The sequence below is a fragment of the Oncorhynchus gorbuscha genome, linkage group LG01 (genome assembly GCF_021184085.1).
Source record: "Oncorhynchus gorbuscha isolate QuinsamMale2020 ecotype Even-year linkage group LG01, OgorEven_v1.0, whole genome shotgun sequence".
In the NCBI taxonomy this organism is placed as follows: Eukaryota; Metazoa; Chordata; class Actinopteri; order Salmoniformes; family Salmonidae; genus Oncorhynchus; species Oncorhynchus gorbuscha.
The window spans coordinates 35,426,322-35,449,765 of record NC_060173.1 but is presented as its reverse complement, the minus strand read 5'-3'; the positions used below and the strand labels follow the sequence as shown (position 1 = coordinate 35,449,765).

At 44.2% G+C, this 23,444-nt stretch overlaps 1 protein-coding gene across 2 annotated transcripts in view; it reads right to left on the bottom strand.

Annotated features, from left to right (window-relative positions):
- Positions 1 to 1,762: 1,762 nt before the first annotated feature.
- The window catches only part of LOC124036591 (nuclear receptor ROR-alpha A), a 307,445-nt gene continuing 285,763 nt past the window's right edge, over positions 1,763 to 23,444 (bottom strand). For both annotated transcript variants that reach the window (XM_046351347.1, XM_046351357.1), the window contains 9 exons: positions 13,673 to 13,758; positions 11,997 to 12,138; positions 10,632 to 11,027; positions 9,904 to 10,025; positions 9,607 to 9,739; positions 8,238 to 8,345; positions 7,130 to 7,240; positions 6,741 to 6,853; positions 1,763 to 6,357 (listed from right to left, as the gene is read on the bottom strand). In XM_046351347.1, the coding sequence (XP_046207303.1) occupies positions 6,193 to 6,357; positions 6,741 to 6,853; positions 7,130 to 7,240; positions 8,238 to 8,345; positions 9,607 to 9,739; positions 9,904 to 10,025; positions 10,632 to 11,027; positions 11,997 to 12,138; positions 13,673 to 13,758 (1,376 nt within the window). In that variant the 3' untranslated portion in view covers positions 1,763 to 6,192. The remainder of the gene's footprint in view (positions 6,358 to 6,740; positions 6,854 to 7,129; positions 7,241 to 8,237; positions 8,346 to 9,606; positions 9,740 to 9,903; positions 10,026 to 10,631; positions 11,028 to 11,996; positions 12,139 to 13,672; positions 13,759 to 23,444) is intronic.

Genomic DNA, 23,444 nt, shown 5'->3' with positions numbered 1-23,444 from the left:
ATACAAAGGCAGACAGAAATGAACAGCCCATTACAAGCGGTAAATTTTATTATGGGATAACAGCACATAAAGCACATCTAAAATCGATGTGTCCAATGCACTTTTAATAAAGGTAATATTAAAGGTACAGTTTCTAAGTACAATATAACAACATTCATATTAGAATGGAAAGTATTTAAAAGACAACATTACATTTCTTATTTTTCTTTACAGCTGTATTTACAAAATGAATCAAAATACTTATTTCCATATTTAAGAATCAGACAAGAAGGAGCAAGACTACTTTTGTGAATAGACTACCTGCTAAAGAGAGTTCAGAAGAGCTGGATAAAAAGGTACATGATCATCTGTTCCCATCGTAAGATCAGTAGCAAACATGTGACTTAAAAATTTGTGATAACCACACACTGGTTTCGTCTTTTTTCCCCACAGTTCATACTTCTTTCGCATGAAGCAATATCCCACCCACACACCACCCTCATATTAAGTTACCCCAACCCCTTGAGCTCACATTAAACACAGAACATTAAAGAAATTCAGATGTCTTGTATGCATATTTTGCATACACATATGAATAGTTGAAATACAATGCATTAGTCAATTTTCTGTTCTCAATAAAGAAATCAAAATGTTATGATCTTAAAACAAAGTGAAAAACATCTATGTGGATTGTCCATTCTTTTGTAAAATCCAGAACCTGGTTCAGCAGGTCATCTTTTATGTAATATTGTCAGCCAGAATGTAAATCATCGATTTTACCATTTTGCATTACACCCTCCCCAGTTACGCTACTCAGATAAGAGGGAGAAACTTATTTCTATTAACTCTAATATCTATCATGGTGCCTTAAATAAACAAGGAAATGATCTATTACTTATAATGACAGAATATGAAAAACGTTGAAACACATGAGTGACAGAGTTCACCTACTTGTGCAAATACATTGTCAGTTGAGTACATGTTTGGAAAACAAAACAAATTGTACCATTTATGCATCATGTAACACTGAGAGGCACTCAGTGTAGTACATTGTGTATTATTGCAAGCATATACTGGCTGATATTTGCTACAGAGTGTAAAGAAAAAGGTTCAATAAACTTGTAGCCTCTAATGGAGATATTTTTCATGTACATTTTTAATAACAGCACAACTGTGGTGCCAAAGTTCTAAGCTGGTCTCAAGAAACGAATGTTTCAGGGCAGTCTAACTTTGAAATCAAGAAGCTATAAAATGACCATGTTAAATGGACAATTGCACAGTACTTTTAAGTAAAGTACTACACAGCTAAAAGGTAAATACTCATCATTTGCCAGTATGACCAGCTACAGCTTCAGCAAGTGGTTTTTACAATCAGAACAAATAAAAACACAATACTGCTGTTTCAGCCTGCAGATGATTTTTTTTTCAGAAATCAGAAAACCTTAAATAACCTGTTAATTAGCAGATACTGGATTCACTAATAATTTTAAAGTGAGAAGGAAATAAGAGCCTTATCCCAGGACTAGCACACTGATACAGGTACTGGCTGGGTATTGAAGTAAATTTACCACTATCATAATCATTATCATGATTATTTATTGAGTCCTAATATCAAATAATGCACCAATACTCAATGAAATGAATGAACTAATAGGGTTTCCTAGTCTAGGAATCAGGACATTGTCCACAAGCACCACACATCAGAATAACACAAAATAAATGTTGGCACACCCTACCGCTATCAAACGAATTCTAAAGGAGAGAAGCATACTAAAAACAGAGATATTGTACAGAATGGTGTATTTGATAAACTGATACATATTTGCACTGAGTAGGCCTTAGTAGCAGTATTTTCTTCTTACCTATACAGAATGAAGTTACAAAGTTACCTTTATACATGTGATCAATAATTAACATTAAATATTGTGGAATAAAAGCAGATGATGAGGGAGAGAGAAAGAGAGATAAATGAATATATACAGGCCAGGCCATATGTGGTTGTTAACCTCCACCTGGGAACAGAACCAGTCAAATATACAGACGAAACAAAAACAACCAGAACAAAATAACACAAATTAAAACCAAAAGTGATAAATTAGAGGTGTATTTACATGCAGATGTCCAAAGCCTAAGCACAAAATAACAAATAATACACCACATATATTATTGCTTGACATTCGTTTATGGCTAGAAGTTTTTTTTTTCCAAAAACATTTTTTTTGTGTTTTTTTTTTTTACTATATTCTAAAATGTATTGTTATCTTAAAACTGTATCAGATGTGCTTTGGAAGATGAGAGTATTGTTAAAATGCTATGAAATTGACTGATAGATCTGGGTAACACTTTAAAACTTCAAAAGACGGCACAGTTGTAAACATGACATTACACCTATCATTACAATCTATATTCTATGGCAAATAAATAGGAGTCCCATGCCTCAGGCAGTCAAAGCATCAACATAACACGTATGACAAGCGGAATGGTGAGTTGTTTGCTGTCTCTTTTCATAACAATTGTTCTGCACTGAACACATATGACTGAGTGGTTAGTCATTTGCCCCAGTGCACTTTGAAGGACTATAAATTGTATAGAGGCATTATGTCATGCTTATAACACTTGAGCGCTACACGGGATGGATCAATCTCAGTGTTACCGAAACCTTTCAAATCCAGGGAACACTAAGCCTTAAGACTCCTCATCCGCATAACCCTGTTCCTCTTAGTTTATTAAAAAGCCTTGTCTGGGGTTTGTCTTATGCACACAGTGAGTAAACAAACACACTTACACACACGCACACTATTGCTTGTTTACACGAGTGCCACAGAGAGCAGAGACAGAAGGAGCATAAGGTGTTATTTACATTGATAGACTAGCAGACTCAGTGATCCTTTGCTAACCATGTCTCAAATGACAGCATGCATGATGACTTATCCTCCCACACCATGTGGGTGCAGAGATGTTTGTTGAAAGAGTCACAGACACAAAGGATCCAATGCCTCAGATTTATCCCCATTGTCTAATCAATACGGCTAACAAACTGTATACGGAACATAGACAATAAGGACATAACAACACAGTGAACAGAAAGTGGTAAGAAATGGCTGCTTTTTGTTCTGGGTTGATGCTGCAATTGCTTGACAAAGAGACCTTTAATTTAGGACCAGTTTGATCGATATAGAGACAGAGAATGACATCTGTGTTTCAGGAAATGGGATTCCACTCTAGTGGCTTCCCGGCAGAAACCCGTAATAGTTGCACAAAGCTACCACATAGTTCTTGGCTGAGAATATGCTGCTTCCCCTGTCTGTCTGTCTTTTTCTGTCTGTCTGTTAACTCCCTGAGCATCCATATCTCTCCCACTGGGCCACAGGCCAGGCCCACTGTCACCTGGATTGTCAATCACTGGTTGAGACAGACTGGGTTTCACTGGTTAGTAGTCTGAGGCTACTGGTTTTCACCTAGACCAATACATATCCAAATAACTTTGGACCATTACAGAGATTATTACTTAGGTACAGCATTAATACAGCCTAAAGAAGAAATATTTAATATTGCGTAAGTATATTTGGTTTATCTAACAAAGAGGGTAATCATAAGTTGGTGACATTGACCCTGGTGACACCATATTAGTCCAAATGTAGTATGTTATTATTGGAATTGTATGCAATATAAATAAACTGCATATCAAATAAAACATGTTCTGTATGGCCAATGGGAAAACTGACTGTAAAAATGGGAAAATAAAGTTTGTGTTTATTATGAGCTTGACTTCTAGGGCATAGTTAGAATTTCTGGTGCTTAGCCAACAGCGCCTTAAGTACTGTCCATCAGCAATGGGAAATATGACTCAGCAATGAATTCTACATGTTCTTCTGAACCACTTATTATCGAACATCCCTGAACAACACATGAACTCTACCTAATGAGGACCAACAACACAACAGGAACAATTTCAAACAGAAAGCGTGAAACAACTCTTCCCTGAGGGGTGACAACACAAGACGTTCTGTCTTGTACACATTGCACAGCAGAGGAATCATGGTGTGCAAACAGAAAAACAAACCAAACCACTATGGTAAGGGTTGTGTCAAAACTGTAACCATGCTGTGTTGGGTAATCTAAAGGGATATCAGGATTATAATGGGAATTCTATACAAGCCACCACTGAGTTTTTTGGAATGTCAGATCAATCCATATGGACAGGTAGACGGCAACGCAGGAGCAGAAACTACTGTATGGCACATCCAGGTTTTTTTTTCTACCGCTTGTCTACCACACTGACAAGAAAGACACACAAAATAAAAACAGAACCACGACAACGAAGCATTGACGATAGCACTTGTTCTACCATTGTCATGTTTCTTTCCTAGTCATACACTACAAACAACAGCTTCTCTAATTATTGCGGGAATATAGTAAGTGCTACCTGACTTCTCTTTCTCTCCCCCTCTCTTTCATGAGTTTAATTCACTATACATGTTACAAAAATAGAAGCTTTACTACCAGACAAGGCTTTGAATATTACAATTCCTTCTTCCCCTTTCCTTTTCTGTCCCATAACAAATGTCATAGCTGGGCAGAGGCCTTAGGGAAGAGACAGTCACAATCACTCCTCCACAAACATGCTTATGTGTGAGGCTAACAAGATGGATCAACAGCTGGTCAGAGAGGGCTGTGTGTGGACCGCTCTCTCATAGGCATTATATTTCTGAAGACCTCCATCACCTGGCCTGCTGTGTCGCTACTCTCCACTAGATGGAGACGTTGGACTGAGCACAAACGAGCAAACAGCTTGAGTACCAGGTTCATGTGTGCTTTTGTTTGAGATTGTATGCATGTGTGTCGGGGGTGTTATGCTAATAGGTGATGGGGTGAATGTGACCTGCCTGCCTCTACAGACCATACCATGCTAGCCATCTCACAGGCAAACCCAAACTAACCAAACTAACCCAACCTAAACAAACCAACCCCCACCCAGACCAGCAGTGTCTGCAGCTCTAAGGACAAGCCTCTGTGACCATGGTTCAACTGGTATTTCTTGTGCACATGCAACACATCACTAGGTAATATACACGTCTTAAATTAAAGAAAGGTGCAAATAAAAGTGCCTTATCAATTCAACAATTAAGAAGTCAGACTACTAATTTCATACATGTTATTTAAAATAGAATCTATAAACATGACTTTTTTTGTATAGTAAGTACTTATGACCGTATTACCCTGTAGTATATTATAAAACAGGTGGGATCTCTCCCTATCGTTGTGGCGGTGCCCAATGTTTCTCCAGGGCATCTGTCCACACAAGGTTCAATAGCAGATGGCCTTGCATGATTTCTCTAAGCAACCATGATGGATGGAGTCTTTGACAGCTAAAATCATTGCTTTTTGACTAGAATTACCAGAATTCTACTTTTCCTTTTAGACGATTGTCCATAGAGAGGTGCCGTTTACATTGCCACGCAGACGGAGCCTCTCTCAAAGTCACTGCGAGTTTTCATTCTAAGCACTGCATTCCAAACGTACAACTGAACACAGGAGAACAGGGGCTGAACTTGACCAGGACATGCACATTAGCAGCAATACATTTCCATTAGGAGATTCTAACGTGATCTTTACCAAGGATTAATGGAGGGTACACATGCCCAGACAGATATCTTCATTAGGGTATATGATACAGTATAGATTTAATAACAAATAAATATTGACATGGATCTGTTTTCCAATGCAATAAGACATTGGACATTGGAGCTCCAGAGGGGAGGTGGAGAGCCAGATCATTGGTGCTGAGGGGATTTTCAGGTTAGGCATGTGCATAGCCAAATTCAATATCATTTTCTCTATACAGTCAATTCTATTTTGTAGAAACAAGTCAAAACAATGAGTGCTAATCAGTGTGAGACATCCTGGGAACATGCTGGAATGATGTGCATGAGAGAGTCAAGTTCATCCAGAGAGAAAGCATTGTCTCCAACTTCTCTTCATGTCCCTGGGGCTTAGAGTCCCACCTGGGTTCCAAACAGAGACGACTAATCCCAATGAAATAAATGGAGAGAATCAAACACCCACAACCCTCCCCTCAAGAAAAAAAAGAAAGAAAAGTGTGCAGCGTGCCGGCCGTCCTGGTATGTGCAGGGCACCGTTAAAGTGTCTCAGATTCATGCTCCCCATGACATTCCCCACGGTGGCCACGCTGGCACCTGGCAAGGCTGCTGGCTACCCGTCAACGGGCATGGACTGCTCAAAGTCCGATCCAAAGAGCTCCTTATATAAGGGGGGGAAGTGGGCACGCACAATGTCTGGGTATATTGCTTTGAAAGCCGTCAGCTTCTCTGTATGCCTGCTGCACAGCGCTCGCAGTGTTGACACCTTGCATATCAACTGCGTTGGGAAAAGAAAAGAGGCAGGCTGTTATTTAGATTCACAGTAAGGCAAGGACATGGAGATCTCATGAAAATCTCTTCATTCACTGTCACAAACTGACCGGTAAATACTGATACAGGCACACACCAGGGGGAAATCTTGACACCTCACCTTATGGTGCTTGTACACCTTTCTTACATACAGTATCTGCGTATCTCTGCTCCAAAAATCTGATGCCAACTCTGAAATGTACTACTTGATTTAAAATAATGTTTGTTCAATAGTGGATAACTGCATTACTGTACACAATATTTGAGTTACGTTCTATATACTGTCCTTCTGTGAGATGACAGAAAGATGCAGTGGATGAGAGTGGGTGTGTAGACAGACAGTGGGTGTACCTTGGTGAGTATGCCGTCCTCTCTGTGGTTCTTCTGCAGGACATGCTGCAGTGCCAGCTGGATCTTCTGCTGGAGTTTCTCCACCTTCACCTTCTCCTGGAGCCAGGACCGGTCTACGCAGAGAAGAAACACACCCATTATCATCACTACAAGGTTTTCTGAATCTACTGTGGATAAAGGTGTAATACTCAGTAAGACAGCAATCAGTAATACTGATGACTGACCTCTGTGTCTAATTGAGGAACATGCTGGATGGATGGTTTTCAATGGAAGTTTGTTTAGAGTAGTTTCAGGGTAAGAAGGTAAATAAGAGACCCAGCAGTGTATATATGCATGTCTGCCCCCCCCCCCCCCGCGCCGCTTGTGTTTGTACTGCCAGTGACACCTACCTGCAGACATCAACACGAACGCGGAGAACAGGGCAATCTCATCCTCAGACAGGTGCATAGAACACAAGTTCTTCCCAAACTCGAAGACGGAGCTGATCAAGTCGTCACAGCCTGCCACAGCAAAGGATACAGACACAGAGAGATGGTTGGGGATGAGGATGAGGCAGTCTCACTCTTGATCTTTATTGGGAGAAAGGCACACAGGCAGAGAGAGGAGGTGCAGTGCACTGACAGCACAGGGGAGCGTCTGAGGCAGAACTGGCAATGCTTTTACTGACTTTGCCCTCCCAGACTAGTCATATTCTGGCAGTTTGGTGGCATTACACAACCCAGAATGAGGTCACTAATGAGTCCTTTTAGTTAGATCAATTATTGAGGATTGTGGGAGACAGGCTGATGCCAGTGCAGCTCTGGAACCCCATCGCTCTGCCTCCCCAGGCCCGAGCCTCTTCTCTATCTGGAGCAGTGTCTGACTGACTGTCTTACTGACTGACTGTCTGACTGACTGACACTGGGAGGCTTGTAAGGGAGGTCACACTCATGACACAGAATAGCACAGCATTGTTACTCTTCTGTCTTGCACACACGCACGATTGTGCATACACAACACACACACACAGATCTGTTTAGGCTTTCATACTACACTTTCACACTGCCGCAAGGACATTTCCTCCAAAGGCATTTGGATGCAAGGGAAAATACACTGTGGAGTGTCTTAGTAACGACAATGGCATTCAAAAGCAAATGCTATTTGCTTACACCTGCCATATTCTATGGCACTTTCAATGATGGTTTTGATATAACTCTCCCAAAAAGCAAACTGGATTTCTTTATTCCATCTTAACAGGAGCCATATGCAGCAGCAGTGTCTCAGTAACAACTCTATTCTGCCATATGTATCCACTGGGGAGAGGAGAGATCCAGGTGAGGCAAGGATGAGTTCTCAGTGTTAGCTTCCTGGACCTCAGAACTTTGTGGAGGGACATAAAGAGATACGCCAACTTTGACTGTTATATAAAGCAATGCATGCTTACACAAACACACACACACGTGCACGCCCCACTGCACTGCACACACGTGCACAGGGTTGAACATTTGGAGCACTTACCTAATGACTTAAACACATCAGGCCCAGCATACTTTCCATCGAAATAGACTGTGTTGTTTTGAGAGTCAAAGGCACGGCACATTCTCACAAACACAACCTCCAAAGAGCCTGCAGAGACAGAAATAACATCATGCTAAACCTGGGTTCTTCTCTTCTACAGATCCAGTTAGAGTTGCCAGTCAGGCATCACTATAGGCCCAACACATCATATGCAGTATTTTGTGTTTTCTCCTCTGTCATTTACGTGTTATACCCCTTATTCCTTTTAAACAGAAACCCATGACATGGAACAAGTCATATCATTCCATTTATACACATCTTTCTCTTCCCCTATAAGAAAGGATGTTGAAACATGATGCTGTATACTGCTGCGCTGTGTGGGACTGGATCAGAGGATAAAAGAGATGTAATAGAAGCTGTTACTGCGCTTTATGAGGCAGCACTGGTTTAAAATGTCACGGTAGACAAGGGATCTCTGTCACCATTTCATTATTACTATTGGCAGTGTTAATGCAAATAAAATCACAGGGTAATACCCACAGGAGGCTGGGGTGTGTGTGTGTGTGTGTGTGTGTGTGTGTGTGTGTGTGTGTGTGTGTGTGTGTGTGTGTGTGTGTGTGTGTGTGTGTGTGTGTGTGTGTGTGTGTGTGTGTGTGTGTGTGTGTGTGTGTGTGTGTGTGTGTGTGTGTGTGTGTGTGTGTGGTCAACGTGGCATCTAGCTAGTGTCTCAGCTCAGGTAAAACTGTAGTCCCTCTAATGCAGGGTTCCCCAACTAGCAGCCCGTGGGTGATTTTATTTGTTCCCCCAAGTTTTCTGAACAGAAAGATGTAAAAATAACGTTACAAGTGTATTTATTTTTGTATCATTATTTTCTTGTTGCACATAAAAACCAGCAAATCATCTCCAAGTGATTTTAATTCTGGAAATCTGTTCCAAGGTATTCCCACGTATAATAGAGAGATAAACTGTATGTGATCGTATACAAATGTAAGCAAGGTTTGAAATGACTATGTTTTAATCAAATATTATATCTGTTTGGGCTTCTTGCGATCAATTTACAGTTTACAAATTATTTGTAATTATGTTCCAGCCCCCTGCCCATCCGTTCAATAAAAACTTTTTGATGTTCCCTGCTCTAATGCCGATAAGCCTGTGTCCTGTTATACAACGGAGGGACAGGAACAGAGGGACAGAGGGAGGAGGCAGGCAGGGTGGAGTCTCCTGGCTTTGTGAAACACAGTCAGTCTGTGAAGGAGGCTTTGTGAAGTCAGGTCAGCTACGCCCTTGTGACAACGCCTGAGAGGGAGACGGGAGTTTGAGGGGTGGTGGGGGAGAGATGGCGGTGAGCTGTGTTGACGGGCTGTCATACCTGCTTTCAGCAGCACTATCTGATCGTTCTGACACAGCTCCATGAAGCCGTCGATCCGCTTGGCAAACTCCACCACGTACTGGATGGCCTCTGTGATTTTGATAGCACACAGCTGCCACATGACCTCTCGGGGCTAGAGGGACGGAAAGAGAAAAGGGTTATCTGCTGTAGAACAGATGGGATTAGCTCTGTTGTGTTTGTAGAACAGTGAGGCAGGTAAAGCAGTTCTAGTGTGAGTACTGCTTTGTGGTAGTGATAGTGGTGATGCTGGTGGACGTGCAGTGTACTGTCCAGTACCTTGGTCTGGTAGCTCTCCATCTCCTCCTGCAGGAAGGCCTGCCAGGTCATCTGCTGCAGCTCCTCTCTCAGGTACTGACACGTCTCCATGTGAGACTTGGAGATGTTCTGGGCCAGGTGCTCTGCAACACAACCAAACAGCACAGCACAGCACATCACAACAGTGTCAGACCGGGAACACTGCTCAAGGGGAATGGGAGGAGCTCACAGATGAACTATGCCACATGAAAATATGATTTATTTACAAAGCTTCAACTAGGAGGTGGAGAGCTTGGGCTTTATTTGACTGGGAAGACGCTTGTTGACATTTCCTTTTACTGCCTCCAGGAAGCTCCCAGCTGAAGGTTCTGCCAAACCCAATCTAGTTATGCACGGGTAGGAGGGGCGGTCGGCTGCACAATATTACTCATTGAAACAAAGGTCACATTTGCTCAGAGAGAAATATTGAGTATAAGAATTTAAATGGTTTTGAAAACACATCTGTTAAAAGGAGTTCCAAGGCACAGGGGAGCCTAAAAAAATGATTTCCCCAGATGCGTGCCCTGCTGGATCCTGATTGGCCCTAATTAATGGAAACTAATTACAAAAAAGAGGCTCTTTTAATGAGTGTTGGAGATGAGTCTCCAACCGCCTGCTATTTTAAGCAACCTTTTGTCATTTGCCCCATGGTTGAGTTGTTCTCCCTCCTCCTCCCCCTTCTCCTCTCCCATCTCCCCCTTGCTCCTCACCTAGCTCAGCCATGGACACAGTGGGGGATGTCTCTCCGTTGGTAAAGGAGCAGTAGGGGAAGAAGCCTGAGCCGGGGGCGAAGTCGCAGATGGGCTCGGGCTTGATGCCGTTGATGTCCAGGCCGGACTGGTCAGGGGAGGGCTGGATGTCCAGGTAGAAGCTGCTGACTGCTGAGTCGGGCTTGCTGCCGTCGGGGGTGTGGCCATCCATGTAGCCACTGAGGTCGTCGTGGAGCTCTGTGAGGCCATTGGCCGAGAGGCCGTAGGTGGGTGTGAGTGGCTCGGCCTCGCCGGGCTGCTGCTGGTGGTCACGCTGTGCCTGCTGCAGCCGGTGTTTCTGCACCTCTGCATACAGGCTGTCCCGCTGCTTCTTCGACATGCGCCCAAACTTCACCGCTGTAGGTGAGAGAGGGAGGGAGAGAGGGAGGGAGAGACTCTCCTTTACAACTGACACATTGACGTAACACTCACCTATGACTCCAGTTTAGCCCCTCTATAACAGGTAATATGATTTCAGGAAGTATTAGTGGAGCAATAAGCATTACGAAACCTTCAACACTAACATCCTACTTGCATGAGAACTACCCCGGGAGAGCAACCTCCACAACCTACACAGCTTACAGGCCACTCAGACACGAGACAGTTTGTTTAATAGAGCCCTGCACACTAAACAGAGCTGGTCCTGAGAGTGAGCCGCCTCAGCTCAGAGTTCTGGGGTCTGGCAGAGTGTCAGATGGCCCGTGTGTGGACAGAGTGGAAGTAAGCGGAGCAGAGGGGAGCGCGGGCAGATGGACTCTGGTGTGCTGAGTAAATGCAGGAGTCACCTTGGCCTGTCCTGATTGTGTGTGTGTTTGCGTGTGTGCTTGTGTGTGTGTGCATGTGTGTGTGTGCCCATGTGTGTGAGCAGCGGAAAGGCTCTGAAGGCCTGGCCTGATTACAGGCTCCTCTGATCCCTCCAGCCCAGCCCAACCCAATTCAGCCCAGCAGGAGGTCCCTCCTCCTCCATAGACACTCACCTGTGTGCTTCCATTACTGCGCCTCAGCTGCACCAGTCCAGCACTAATGACACCTCCTAACGACCCTCTGTTCATCAACCCTACTTTCTGTCACACCTGCCAACTTACTGCACAGCCACGCCAGTTACTGGTGGAAATTACACAGTGACGTCTGTCTAGTCTAGTCCACACTTCCCTACTCTAGCCACTCTGGCGTTTATGATATAACAATCTGTCACATCTATCTTTCAATAAAAAAATATCATAGAACAATTGGATTATCTACCCATAATGCCCTATTCACTTGCATGTGTTGTCCTGTCTTGCAAGTGTGTCTGTCCCCTCCCCTCTTGTTGACGGTGGTACGTACCGTCCCTTGACATGCCCACTGCCAGACATTTCTGCAGCCGGCAGTGCTGGCAGCGGTTGCGGCTGGTGCGGTCGATCAGGCAGTTCTTCTGACGGGGGCATGAGTAGGCCGCATTGCTCTGCTGACTCCTCCTGAAGAAGCCCTAAGACAGGAGAGCGAGAGGGAGTGGAGACAACCATGCTTACAATATGAACCACAGTGGTACTGCTGTATCCAATGACTGATAGGCTTTTATTTCTCTAAACGTTGCGTTTAACTGGGTTCTTATTGACAGTATTCATCACTACTGAGGGTGTTGTTGCTGAAATAATGTAGAATACTGAACTGCCATTGTGTTGCAGGCTATTGTGTTCTAGTGTCAGTTGTATAGAGAGCTATGTCGTTTTATTGAAGGGGTGGTGTGTTTTAACAATGTTTATTGCAGGGGGTAGTGTGTTTGGGTATGATCATAATTGTAGACAGTATTTTCTATAGTTTGTGTAATTAGTGTTGATTAATAACAGGGCTCCAACACGTGCAGTGCTAAAAGATGTCATACACACACCGATTGGAATCCTCATCCTTTGACTTAATGAATTGATTCCAGCACATCATTAACATGCCCCACTCCACTTCTCCATACACATATGTCTTAATTATCTGCTCATTGGCTGTTTAATTACAAGAAAACAGCTGACAGCTGCCGAGTTTCTTTATAATGGCAGCCATTACAGGAACCAGGCTAGAACTGCTGGTGACAAGCAGCACTCTTTAATAATGCTGTGATTTATGGTCCAAACTCTTGTATTCGCACATATCATTAAATGCCTCTCTGCCTGGAGTAATTAGCAATCATTAAAGATACATTTCAGCAGTTTATTCTTTAGCGTTTTGTTTCTCCAAGGCAGCTAGCTCTTGTCTGAGGGAGCGAGAGAGAGAGAGACAGACTCTGAGGAGCAGCTGAAAGAGCTTCTGTCTCTCTGCAATAAAGGTGCCTGTTGGAAGAATATTAATGACTCGCCTAGTGACAAGCACAGGAACAAGAATACACTAGAAGCACAAAATAAATCCCCCTCACTGTGAATGGCTGGTATATTTGAAACAGTACAAAATCGTGCTTCGATAAAAGCAGCATACTGTAGCAAACAGCCCCAAATCCTCAAAAATTCTAAGCACTTCTTTTGCTGATTTTATTTGAAGGAAAAGCAAGCTGCAGCAGAAGCAGAAACACTGAAGCAGCATGTCCCTGAGAGGGAGAGTCTGTACAAAGCAGAAACACTGAAGCAGAATGTCCCTGAGAGGGAGAGTCTGTACAAAGCAGAAACACTGAAGCAGCATGTCCCTGAGAGGGAGAGTCTGTACAAAGCAGAAACACTGAAGCAGCATGTCCCTGAGAGGGAGAGTCTGTACAAAGCAGAAACACTGAAGCAGCATGTCCCTGAGAGGGAGAGTCTGTACAAAGCAGAGGAGTCACTTTGTCCTGCTAAAAGTGGAGCTCTGTGATGTCCTCTGTATGGCTTGACCACTTTAATGATGATGCTCTCTGTGAGTTTACACTTTATCGTCTCTCGAAAGATCGTTTCAAAAGATAGACAACGTGTTCAAATGTATTTCCTTGTAAGTTCAACTTTTTCTGCTTCCTGTCCCCCCACCCTACCCCACCCCAACACCCACATGTTAGTTTTCTAGGTGCTTACCTTACAGCCCTCACATGTTATCACACCGTAATGGATGCCTGATGATTTGTCTCCACAGATCTTGCAGGGAATTATTTCGATTTGAGCTGGAGAGAAGAAAATAAAAAAAATCAACATTTTTCTGTCACAGTAAAACGCCTTCAGTATGTATAGCATGTTGGTACATGAAAGAGCACTGCGCTTCAAAAACATCTCATCCAGTGGCTTTGAATCCTCACTTCCACACAACATTAAATGAATATTTACTGAGTCGTGCATGAAGGAGGCCATTTTGAATCTTCACTGAGTCACCAGCCAACCACTGTAAACACAGTGTCGATTTACATTGCAGGCACAAATGACGCAGACTACCACTCACCCACATAACTGAACTTATTCCCCAGTGGAGAAAATTACTTAATGTTATCTCTTTAACTTCAAAACCCTCCATACCCAGCAGAAAACCCAGTATGGCCACAAAGAATGATAACCTTCCTATTGGGATGGTGAGTAGCTATATGAGGCCCAGTGAGGTGGGAGTGGATGAAGGCTGTCACTTCAGACAGTAGTAAAGTGTAGTAGAGTTCAGTGAGGTCGATAGTGTTCCACTGCTGACAGGCCTGTGGGTGATTTAGTGGGCATAGAGGACATAGTCATGGGGGGACAGGTCTCATCCATCCCGGCCCCCTGCACAGGAGCAGAGCAGCAGGCCACAGGGCAGCGGAACACAGAGAGGCATCTCAGACACAGAACCCCCAGCCTGTCCTACAGCTCTCATGCTTTATCACTGCAGCCTCTGACACAACGTCTCTCTCTGCCTCCACACTAGATCTCTATCTATAACCCAGCTCTCCTCCACAGTGCAGCATCTCAGACTGCCATTGTTACAGCACGCCGTAGCGCCAGACAAACCATACTATCTGATCTACACTGAGAAAAGATTACATTCGGTTCTTTCCCTGCTCTATAGTGGCTCCTTACCCAAATGCACATACAGTATAGCAAATCAGAGCAAAGAGCACTATCAAACAGCCTACTCTTACTAGTGCTGAAAATGTATAATTTTACTCATGACCCATTCTAAACATCTAAAACCAGCGACATGTACTACATCCATTATAGTATGGCAAGGTATTACATCAGTCTCTCCCCTAGCTTTATACACCAGGCCTAGAGTCTGTCATATAGGCCAGAGTAGATAGAAGCTCTGTACTACTTTAGTACACCTTCGAAGACATCCAATCCCTTCAAATTAATTTGATCATATCAAATGGGTCTTCCATCCAGAGGACTCAGAGCCCATTTAATCAGCTGCCTGGGAGCGTCTGTTGTGTCATGTGGATAATGTCGGTGTCCCTGAAGCGTGCCCAAGGGAGGGCCGCTGTTCCACCAACCCTTTACCACTATACACACTCTCCCTCCATTCAATAATCTCTGTTAGCACTGCAGAAGTCAACAAGACCTCACCCCTAGATGCAGAATTAGCCTACATTTCAGTCAAAGACAGTAGTGGCACACACACCAGTCAGTTATCATATGGAAAACACCTCGGATGACTTGGTATCCTGCTGTTCAATAGGGGATAATGCACATAGTCTGCCTAGACTACAGGGAAAACAAACCAGGAGCCAGGTTTTGACACGCTTGCTGAGAGGGTTACTTTATAAATGATCATTATTAATTTCTGCATTGTGTCGAGACGGTTGTCATTTTGGTTATCTCTGTTTGAACACTGGCATTATGGGCAGTGCACTCCATTGTTTGTTTTTGTGCTCTCCCTGCATGAGCATTAGCGGTGCAGTGTGTTGCGACTCCTTTAACATTTTCAGCCTCATTACAAACATAATTTGTTCTGACATGCACTCACAACAAGTGAAGCGTGCTGTAATTAAGGCTGGCTGGGGTTGTGGTTGGAGAAACAAGACTGTATTGGTGGGCGCTGGCCACTGGGTGGCAGTGCAGGGCTGTCACTCTGACTGTGTCTGTAGCTGCATCCTCTCCTCTGAGCCCAGCTTCCAGCTCCCAACTTCCAGCCCTCTCGCTTTCCCACGGGCTCCAGGCTCTGAGCTCCAGGCTTAGATTGCTGCCCAGGGTAGCTGCGAGATGCCTTCATCTCCCCTGAAGAGGCAGGGCTGGCTGGATGTTCGCTCAGGCCTGACAGAGGCTGTGCCACATCAGGTGAATGCAGAGAGGGTGGAAACGGCAGGGCTGGGCACACACTGATGAGGATGGCTCACAAAGCCCTATCTGCAGCAGTGAGGCCCTGAATGCACACAGCCTCACCAGACAACACTACTACACAAGCCTCTGAATGCTCGGTGCACTCAACAGTAAAAAAGGGTTTGTCTCCAGTCTAACTGTGGTAGGCTTTGTGGTTTGCTATGTAAAAGAAGAATCACAGTGAAATAAGATGCTTTCTGGTATAGATTCATGAGGAATAAATACAGAATAATAACAGCATGAAGATCAAATAAGCCATTAAGTCACCTAAGCCATGGGTTCACGTCAATATTTGTAGCAAGCTGCCATCTTGAATGGCTGGTCCTGGGGCTCCCAGTCAGACTACAATTCGGATAGTGTGAGTGGTTTAAAATTAATTCACACAGGGGGCGATGGTCAAACAGAAAGGCCTTGTGCCTAAGTACTTCAGATCTGGAAGTCAATAGCTATTGACAGAAGCCATGGTGTTAACTGCCATTGTGAAGCTCGCTGCTGGCTCTGTGTCTGGGCTTGACCAGCGCTGCTCACTGCTGATGATCACATTCACAGCGCCTGCCTGTCTCCATGCCTCTCTGCCTGCCGTGCTCCCTCCCTCCCTGCCTGCCTCCCTGCCTGCCCGCCTGCCAGGCAGCCCTGCCTGCTCTGTTTAGGACATCAAAGCCAGGCACAGTGAGACGGTCAGCCATGCTAAAGCCCAACTCAGCAGCCTCCCATTCCTCATAGTGCTGTGAGATTGCCTCCACACACAGGCCACATCAAAGAGAGGGGGGACCTGCTGACGCACACAGATAATGTACTGTGAATCATACGGCAGCATTCACAAAATACCCATCTACAGAAAGAATGAAAAAGGTAATGACGAAGATCCTCGGTGGAGGATCAACCTCTGGTGTGGGTGGCTTTCGACTTTCACAATGGCTAGTGCATGGTGAGAGGACTGTGTAGTAGCCAGCCTCATGCAGTAGTGAAGCCTAGGTTTGTCATACACCACAACTTGTTAGAGATGCTGTATGTGTCCATCGCTGTGCAGTTCAAGGAGAATGATTCACATCACATAAATGCCCTTTGGAGACTGAGGATGTCAAGCCCTCTCTGTGTCCACCTTTGCCCTTCACTGTGTACCAAACCACCCTGAGATCAAACCCCACACGAAGATAACACTGAACTTATTAATCCCAGGAAATGAACAGAAAACCGTTTACAAAATGAAACAAAGGTTTTGCCTTCCACATGCTAACTGCTCCCCGGGACTCTGTCATAGCGTACTGCGTTCTGCAGCTAGCGCTTTAGACCTGACATAAGCACCACAAAGACAGTTGTTGTCAGAGTGAGCATTTTCCCCTGCGCCTCACAAATATGCTATAGTTTCATTTGTACCTGGAGAGCGTCGTTTAGGAGGGAGGAAAAGCGGGGTGTTGACTAAATATATTGAAGGTATATCAATTATGTAAAAAGGTTGATCCTTTAATGGTGAAAAGCTGATGTGTATTATTCATGTTACACCGCTACTCATTGGAGACAGATTGTTATCTACGGTTTAGAAGTGAACGTGCTCCACATCATCTGAGGCACAGAAAAACAACCATAAGCAGCTTTTCATTTTGTAATGGTAAAGCCTTTTCAGAATGGCATTCTTCACACCCATATGATCCCAGATCTTACTCAAGGAAGGTTTTTTGAATTTGTGCTATGCAATTGAAATAGCGCAGGAATATGTGCAGGGCAGTGCAAATACTGACATAAACAAACCACTACAGAGGCTCTCCAAGTTATTCCTACTGCACACTCAGATTTCCCTGGACAACTGGACTACTGACATGACGTTTAGAGGATTAGGATGCTGCCTTACATTACAGACACAAACTGAGGATGAAAGATTAACCCATTACTGGGCTGTGGCACAGCTTCTAGATAATTTCTCACGGATGACTACGTCTACTACAAGGGTGTTACATACAGAGTAATACATTATACAGCATATCTCTGAGTGATAGATGACCTCATAGAGTAAGGAGTACTGTCTCCATCTGCCTCTTCATAGGACACTACATCTGTGCCTTCTAACACTATTAGATGGATTATTATTTTTTCACTGTATATTTGTGGTAAGAGGCAGAAAATGTAAGACTGCAGTTGTAGTGGTGGGCATGTTTTGAGGGTATGGATGTGGTTCTGGGGGGGGGGGGGTGCCTGTGTGTTGACAGCTGTCAGTGCCCAAATGATGCTAACCAGTGTGCTCATGTTGGAGATTATGTAAGTGATTGGACAGCATTGCTGCGCCTGTACAGGTCAGCATTATGGGCAGATTAGCAATGGCTCTCCAATCCAACAAACAGGGACGAATAACACAACAACAACTAGGCAAATGTTGGAAAATAACACTTGACTACACACAGGGCTCCAATGCAGAAATATGTTTGTAGAATCTCTATCTAGACACAGTTTACACAGGTAAAATACCATTGGTACGACGGGTCTGTCGACTAGCTGGCAAGTGCACAGTAAGTCACATTTTTATATCGTAGTTTCCCCACATTTTGACTGCAAGATTAATTTCCCCCTTTGGCAATGGAGATCAGCTGTAGTTTGATAAAGATAGTCTATGCTAAATTGAAACCCATGATAGTCAGACAGACAGCCAAACAAGAGCTAGAATCAGATCCTGTCTCTTTTCATCTGCCAAGGCGCTGCTGTCATGTTGGTGTCTAACGGAACAGAACGAGCACTTTTTTATTCCCAATTGCACAGCAGAAGAAAGGTTATTTGAATGTCAGAGGCAAAGGACAGCAGTGGTACAGAGCACAGACAGAATAGTATAAATGTGTTATTTGTTTGGGGACTGGAGCCTGTTGGCTTATTACCATGAGTCTGTCCTCGTGACATTTCTACTTCAGTGCAGCTCAGAGATATCAGATTCAGATATTCACCTGCAGAGGAAAAGCCAGTATCATCATTTTAAAGCGCCTCTGTCCTTTCAACACACAAACCAGCCAACAATATTTAGACCATGAGGACTAGATTAGAGAAAAGCAGAATTTAGGCATTATTAATGTATCTATGCTGCCTCATGCTAATTCCTCTCTATCAACTAATAGACTAAGCTATGATCCCCATCACTCGAGATATTCTACTTTCAGTGGAACCGCTCTGAGCTTCCCTATTATGCCTGTATAGCACTGCAAACTGAAATGACTTTGCTAAAACCCAGGTCTGGACGATAGCCCTGGGCTGCTTTTGGGATGAACTCATGCGTGTGTCTCTGTGTTTGTTTGTGTGTGAGGCCATTAATATTTCAACACCGCCCAACTCGAGATGCCTGTACAACACAGCAGCACTTCTCTGCCTCTGTTTTTACCTGACTGCCTTATTGAAATACATTCTGACACCCTCAATGCGGGGGAGCAGAAGAGGGAAAGAGTATTCCCAAACCACAGCACGAGACATCTCTCTCCATGTCTTTTACTCTGCCAGAGGAACAGTAATTTGGGATTTAATTTATGTGTTGTTATGGCAAAGATTGACGAGCTTCCTGACTGGGAGTCTGTGTGTTGCACTCTGGGGGAAACAACAAAAGCCTTGGTTTACAGAGCAGACGAGTGCCGTGAAGTGGAGAATGTGTGGTGGCGCTCTCCTCCTGTCCCCGGCACGGCCCGCCCTCCTCCACCTGAGCTCCCTCTCTCTTTCTCTCTCTCCCCCTCGCCTCCCCCTTCCTCTGATCAGTGACAGTTGAAGCTGGGCCCTGGTACAGGGGACTCCAGTGCCACAGGGCATGCCCCCTCTCCCTCTTTCTCTGTGTATCTGGGTCCCAGTCCCAGAGGAGGACAGGAATAGGAGGGAGAGAGAGCCACACTGCATGCTCTGCTCGGATGCCACAACACAGTCAATCTGGAGACTGCTGCACGCACTTCTGTATTAATTCTGATTCTGCCTGCTCTGCCCCTGATCCCAGTTAGTCATAGTGAGCCGTGAGAGATGGGAGGCAAACAATTTGCAACAGTTAAATGGAATGAAATGAATCTTCATTTAAAAAAGCAAATGTTTACACGCTTTTAGAACACAGTGTGTACTTAGTCATCTCTCATACAACACTGAATGTAGAGTGTTGTTGTTTATTTTGTTGGCAGATACATACTGAAAAATGGCACTGGACTGGAGTGGAACTCAAAATCCCAGAGGACCAGAAGATAGACTGCTTCAGGAGCCATCCGTTCGAAAGCTGTTTAAATACAGAGCTATGGGAGCTATGCGTCTTCTCTCCTGCTCCGACTTACAAAGTTTTGTTGGCCACTTGAGCTGAGCAGGCTGTGGTTAAAGGCTTGATTGAGGCTTGTCATCAGCACAGTGCTCTTAGTTAAGAACCTCTCTACCTCCATATCCCTGGAGGCCAGGCCAACGGAGGCCAGGCATCGGAATACACAGAGACATATAAGGAATGAAAGCTTCAAAACATCCAGTGCAATTATACAGTGAGAATTTTACATAACAACAAAGAAACATGTTCCATTGCACAGGGGAATTCACCATTGTCATGCCGTACCACTTCCTCCTGCAATTGCTGCATTATTATGCATGTCTGTAAGAAGCTTGACTGCTGCTGGGCTTCATTGAATATGATCCTTACTATAAACTCTATTCTTCACAGACAGACGTAAAGTTATGTATGACAACATACAGCAGACTGACATCCAGACAACGCTCTGTGGGTGTTGCGTGTGTGCTAATAATGTGGTACATGTGGATGTTACATTTATGTGGAACGTGTGTGGTACTGAACCTACGTGAGGGGTACTGAATATGTGTGTGGGACGTGTGTGTGTGTGTGTGTGTGTGTGTGTGTGTGTGTGTGTGTGTGTGTGTGTGTGTGTGTGTGTGGAGGGAACATGTGTATAAATCTTGTCTGCTGGGACATGCCCATGGCAGACGGTGTGTGAGAGGCTACTGTCCCTCCGTGGGGGTGGAGGGGGAGGCTGGAGGTCCCGGCTCAAGCTGATGCCCAGGGTCAGTGGGTGAAGGGCACAGAGCCAGAACACACATGGAGAGCAGGCAGGGAGATTACTTCAGCTGACAGTAATTGTCCCTCTGTGCTCTCCTTAGGAAAACCTGTTTCCACACACTGACTAACTTCCACAGATTGGCTCCAGATAGCAATCATCAGCTTGAGGGAAGCTCCACATGAGCCAGACGTAATGGAAGGGATACTGTATTGTAGGCAGGGGTATAAGGCTAACGTAGCTAAACACTTGGTCCATACCATCTACACACAATATAATAGTCATTCCCAAGCATATGAACAGGGATGCCTTTCCCTCTGACCCTCAGCTAAACATCATGGTGGCCTTGTGTGTCAAGACATGAATCAAACAGCAACCACTGAGTGTGTCATAGTCCTTCGTAACTATAATATCAGCTTACACAACATGTCCTGTGGATTGTACTGTGCAGCACAGTGTGATGTACCTCACGGCTAGCTATCATTCTGATGCTAGAGGGATGTTTATGGATGCAGCAGAAAATACTGAATTATAAGAAGTTTTGAAGATTAGAATAGAATTCATACATTGTGACAGAAAACACTGTTGAAATTAAATTGGGAATGATACAGATACAATAGATGTGCTGCTGAATAAGTGGTTGCTTTGAATGACTTCCTTTTAGAGAATGTTGTCTGAGTGCTTTCACAATGGATGTCATTATATTTATGTCCGAGCCTCCCTTACACAACAGTTAATAATTGTAGTAGACTGACTAGTGACATTACACCACCTCCGCCAGTGTTCTCATCAGCACGGAAAGAGAAGGCAAGGACAGGCAAGATGAATTACATCAACGGCCAGCCGATACTTCCAGGGACGTGTGATTGAGACAAATGGGCTTGATACATTAGCGGGGATACTAAGTCCTGTCCCCCACAGATCCAAGGGAGATAGAGCCGAAACTAGAGGCACCCAACCTTTCCAGGGATCAGCGGTGTCATGGAGCCTCAGAAAGAGAGCTTTTTCAAACACTGGAACCAGTCACTGTCTCACTACATTTTCACGTGGCAGTTTTGTCTTCCACCGTGCAGGCCCTATTCAGATAACTTGACTTGGTTCTCTCCTGCAGGTGCAGAGAGTGAAATGGAAAGTGTGCGAGAGCGAGAGACATTACTGTTCCGTTCAGGAAACCCTTCGCTTTTAGTGTCTTACACTGTGAACTCTTCCATCACACATCATTTATCTTTAATGACACTAAATGTGCAAAATGATTTGACTCCAAACACTTGATTGCCATAATGTTAAATATTTATTTCTGATCAAATTTGCAAGGCACATTAAAAATCTATTTATTTATTCAATTTGCCTGCTGGTAGTATTAATCTGTCTGATTAAAGCCAAATTAATTAATATGAATGTGAATGTAGTCCTTATCATTGTAGAAACTACTTTTATAGTGCTGTAAAACTACCATTTATTATCAGGGAGATACTGTATCCTATTGGATTCATTACCATTAAACAATGTTACTTTTTTTTTAAATACACATTCCTGGGTATGCAGAAGTACTATTTATTTTCCCCCATTCCCTGCAGAGGACCTGCACCACAACAGTAGTTCTATGCTCTACTCGTCTGCTGCCACACAAAAGTCAGACTGCTTAAAGCGTGTGAGGCACAGTCCCGCTGCACCACTGTTTTCATAGCCCTATAAACACTGGTCTGGTTTTGTTTAACATGGCAGGATTAAGCAGCCATGCAAAAAGCATCCTTCTCACCTTGCACACTTTGTTTGTAGAAGGGGGGCAGAGCAGAACATTCACTGCCTAACTGCCTGCTACCTTAAGGTGAACCTGTTTCGGTGACTGTCAGGGAATGTACCATGGAGCTTAATCCCAGGCAAATAAAGAAGCGCTAAGATTAATGATGGCATAAACACATCCCAAAAGCCCTGGAATAATAATCAGCTCTTCAGCCCATTCTGTTCCGATGCAAAGTCAGCACACTGGGCACAGACGTCAAATCAACGACTATTCCACATTGGTTCAAAGTAATTTCATTGAAATGATGTGGAAACAATGTTGATTGAACCAGTGCGTGTCGAGTGGGAGCTGACAGACAATAAATCCCTCCCCACCCCAACACCTCGCATCGCCTCAACCAGGAAGCCACCATGCTTTGTTGCTTCATCAACACCAGGAAGCAGTCAATACTTTCCACTGGAGAAGCATGATACACCGTACAGAGTATACTAGGAGAGAACTACTGAGCCAGAGCTGGAGACAGACAGGGACTTCCATAATAATACTGTGGCTCTCCTCTCCTCCCCCTCCTACCAGAGCCTGCCAAGGCCACAGCTGGCCCTCAGAGCAAGGCCCACAGCGCTCGCCTGTCACACCCACTAATGAAGACAGGACGGTTTGTCATGAAGCTTCTTTTCTAACACAATCCTGATGAGTCTGTCAACCTTTTTTTCATTACAAGTTCTCAGAAGACAGGAAGACCCGTCCAAAAACAGACGTCAGGAAAGAGAAAAAAATCTTAGCGCTGGTATATACAGCAATAAATCACAGGTCCAAACCAAACAAGGCCATTAAAACA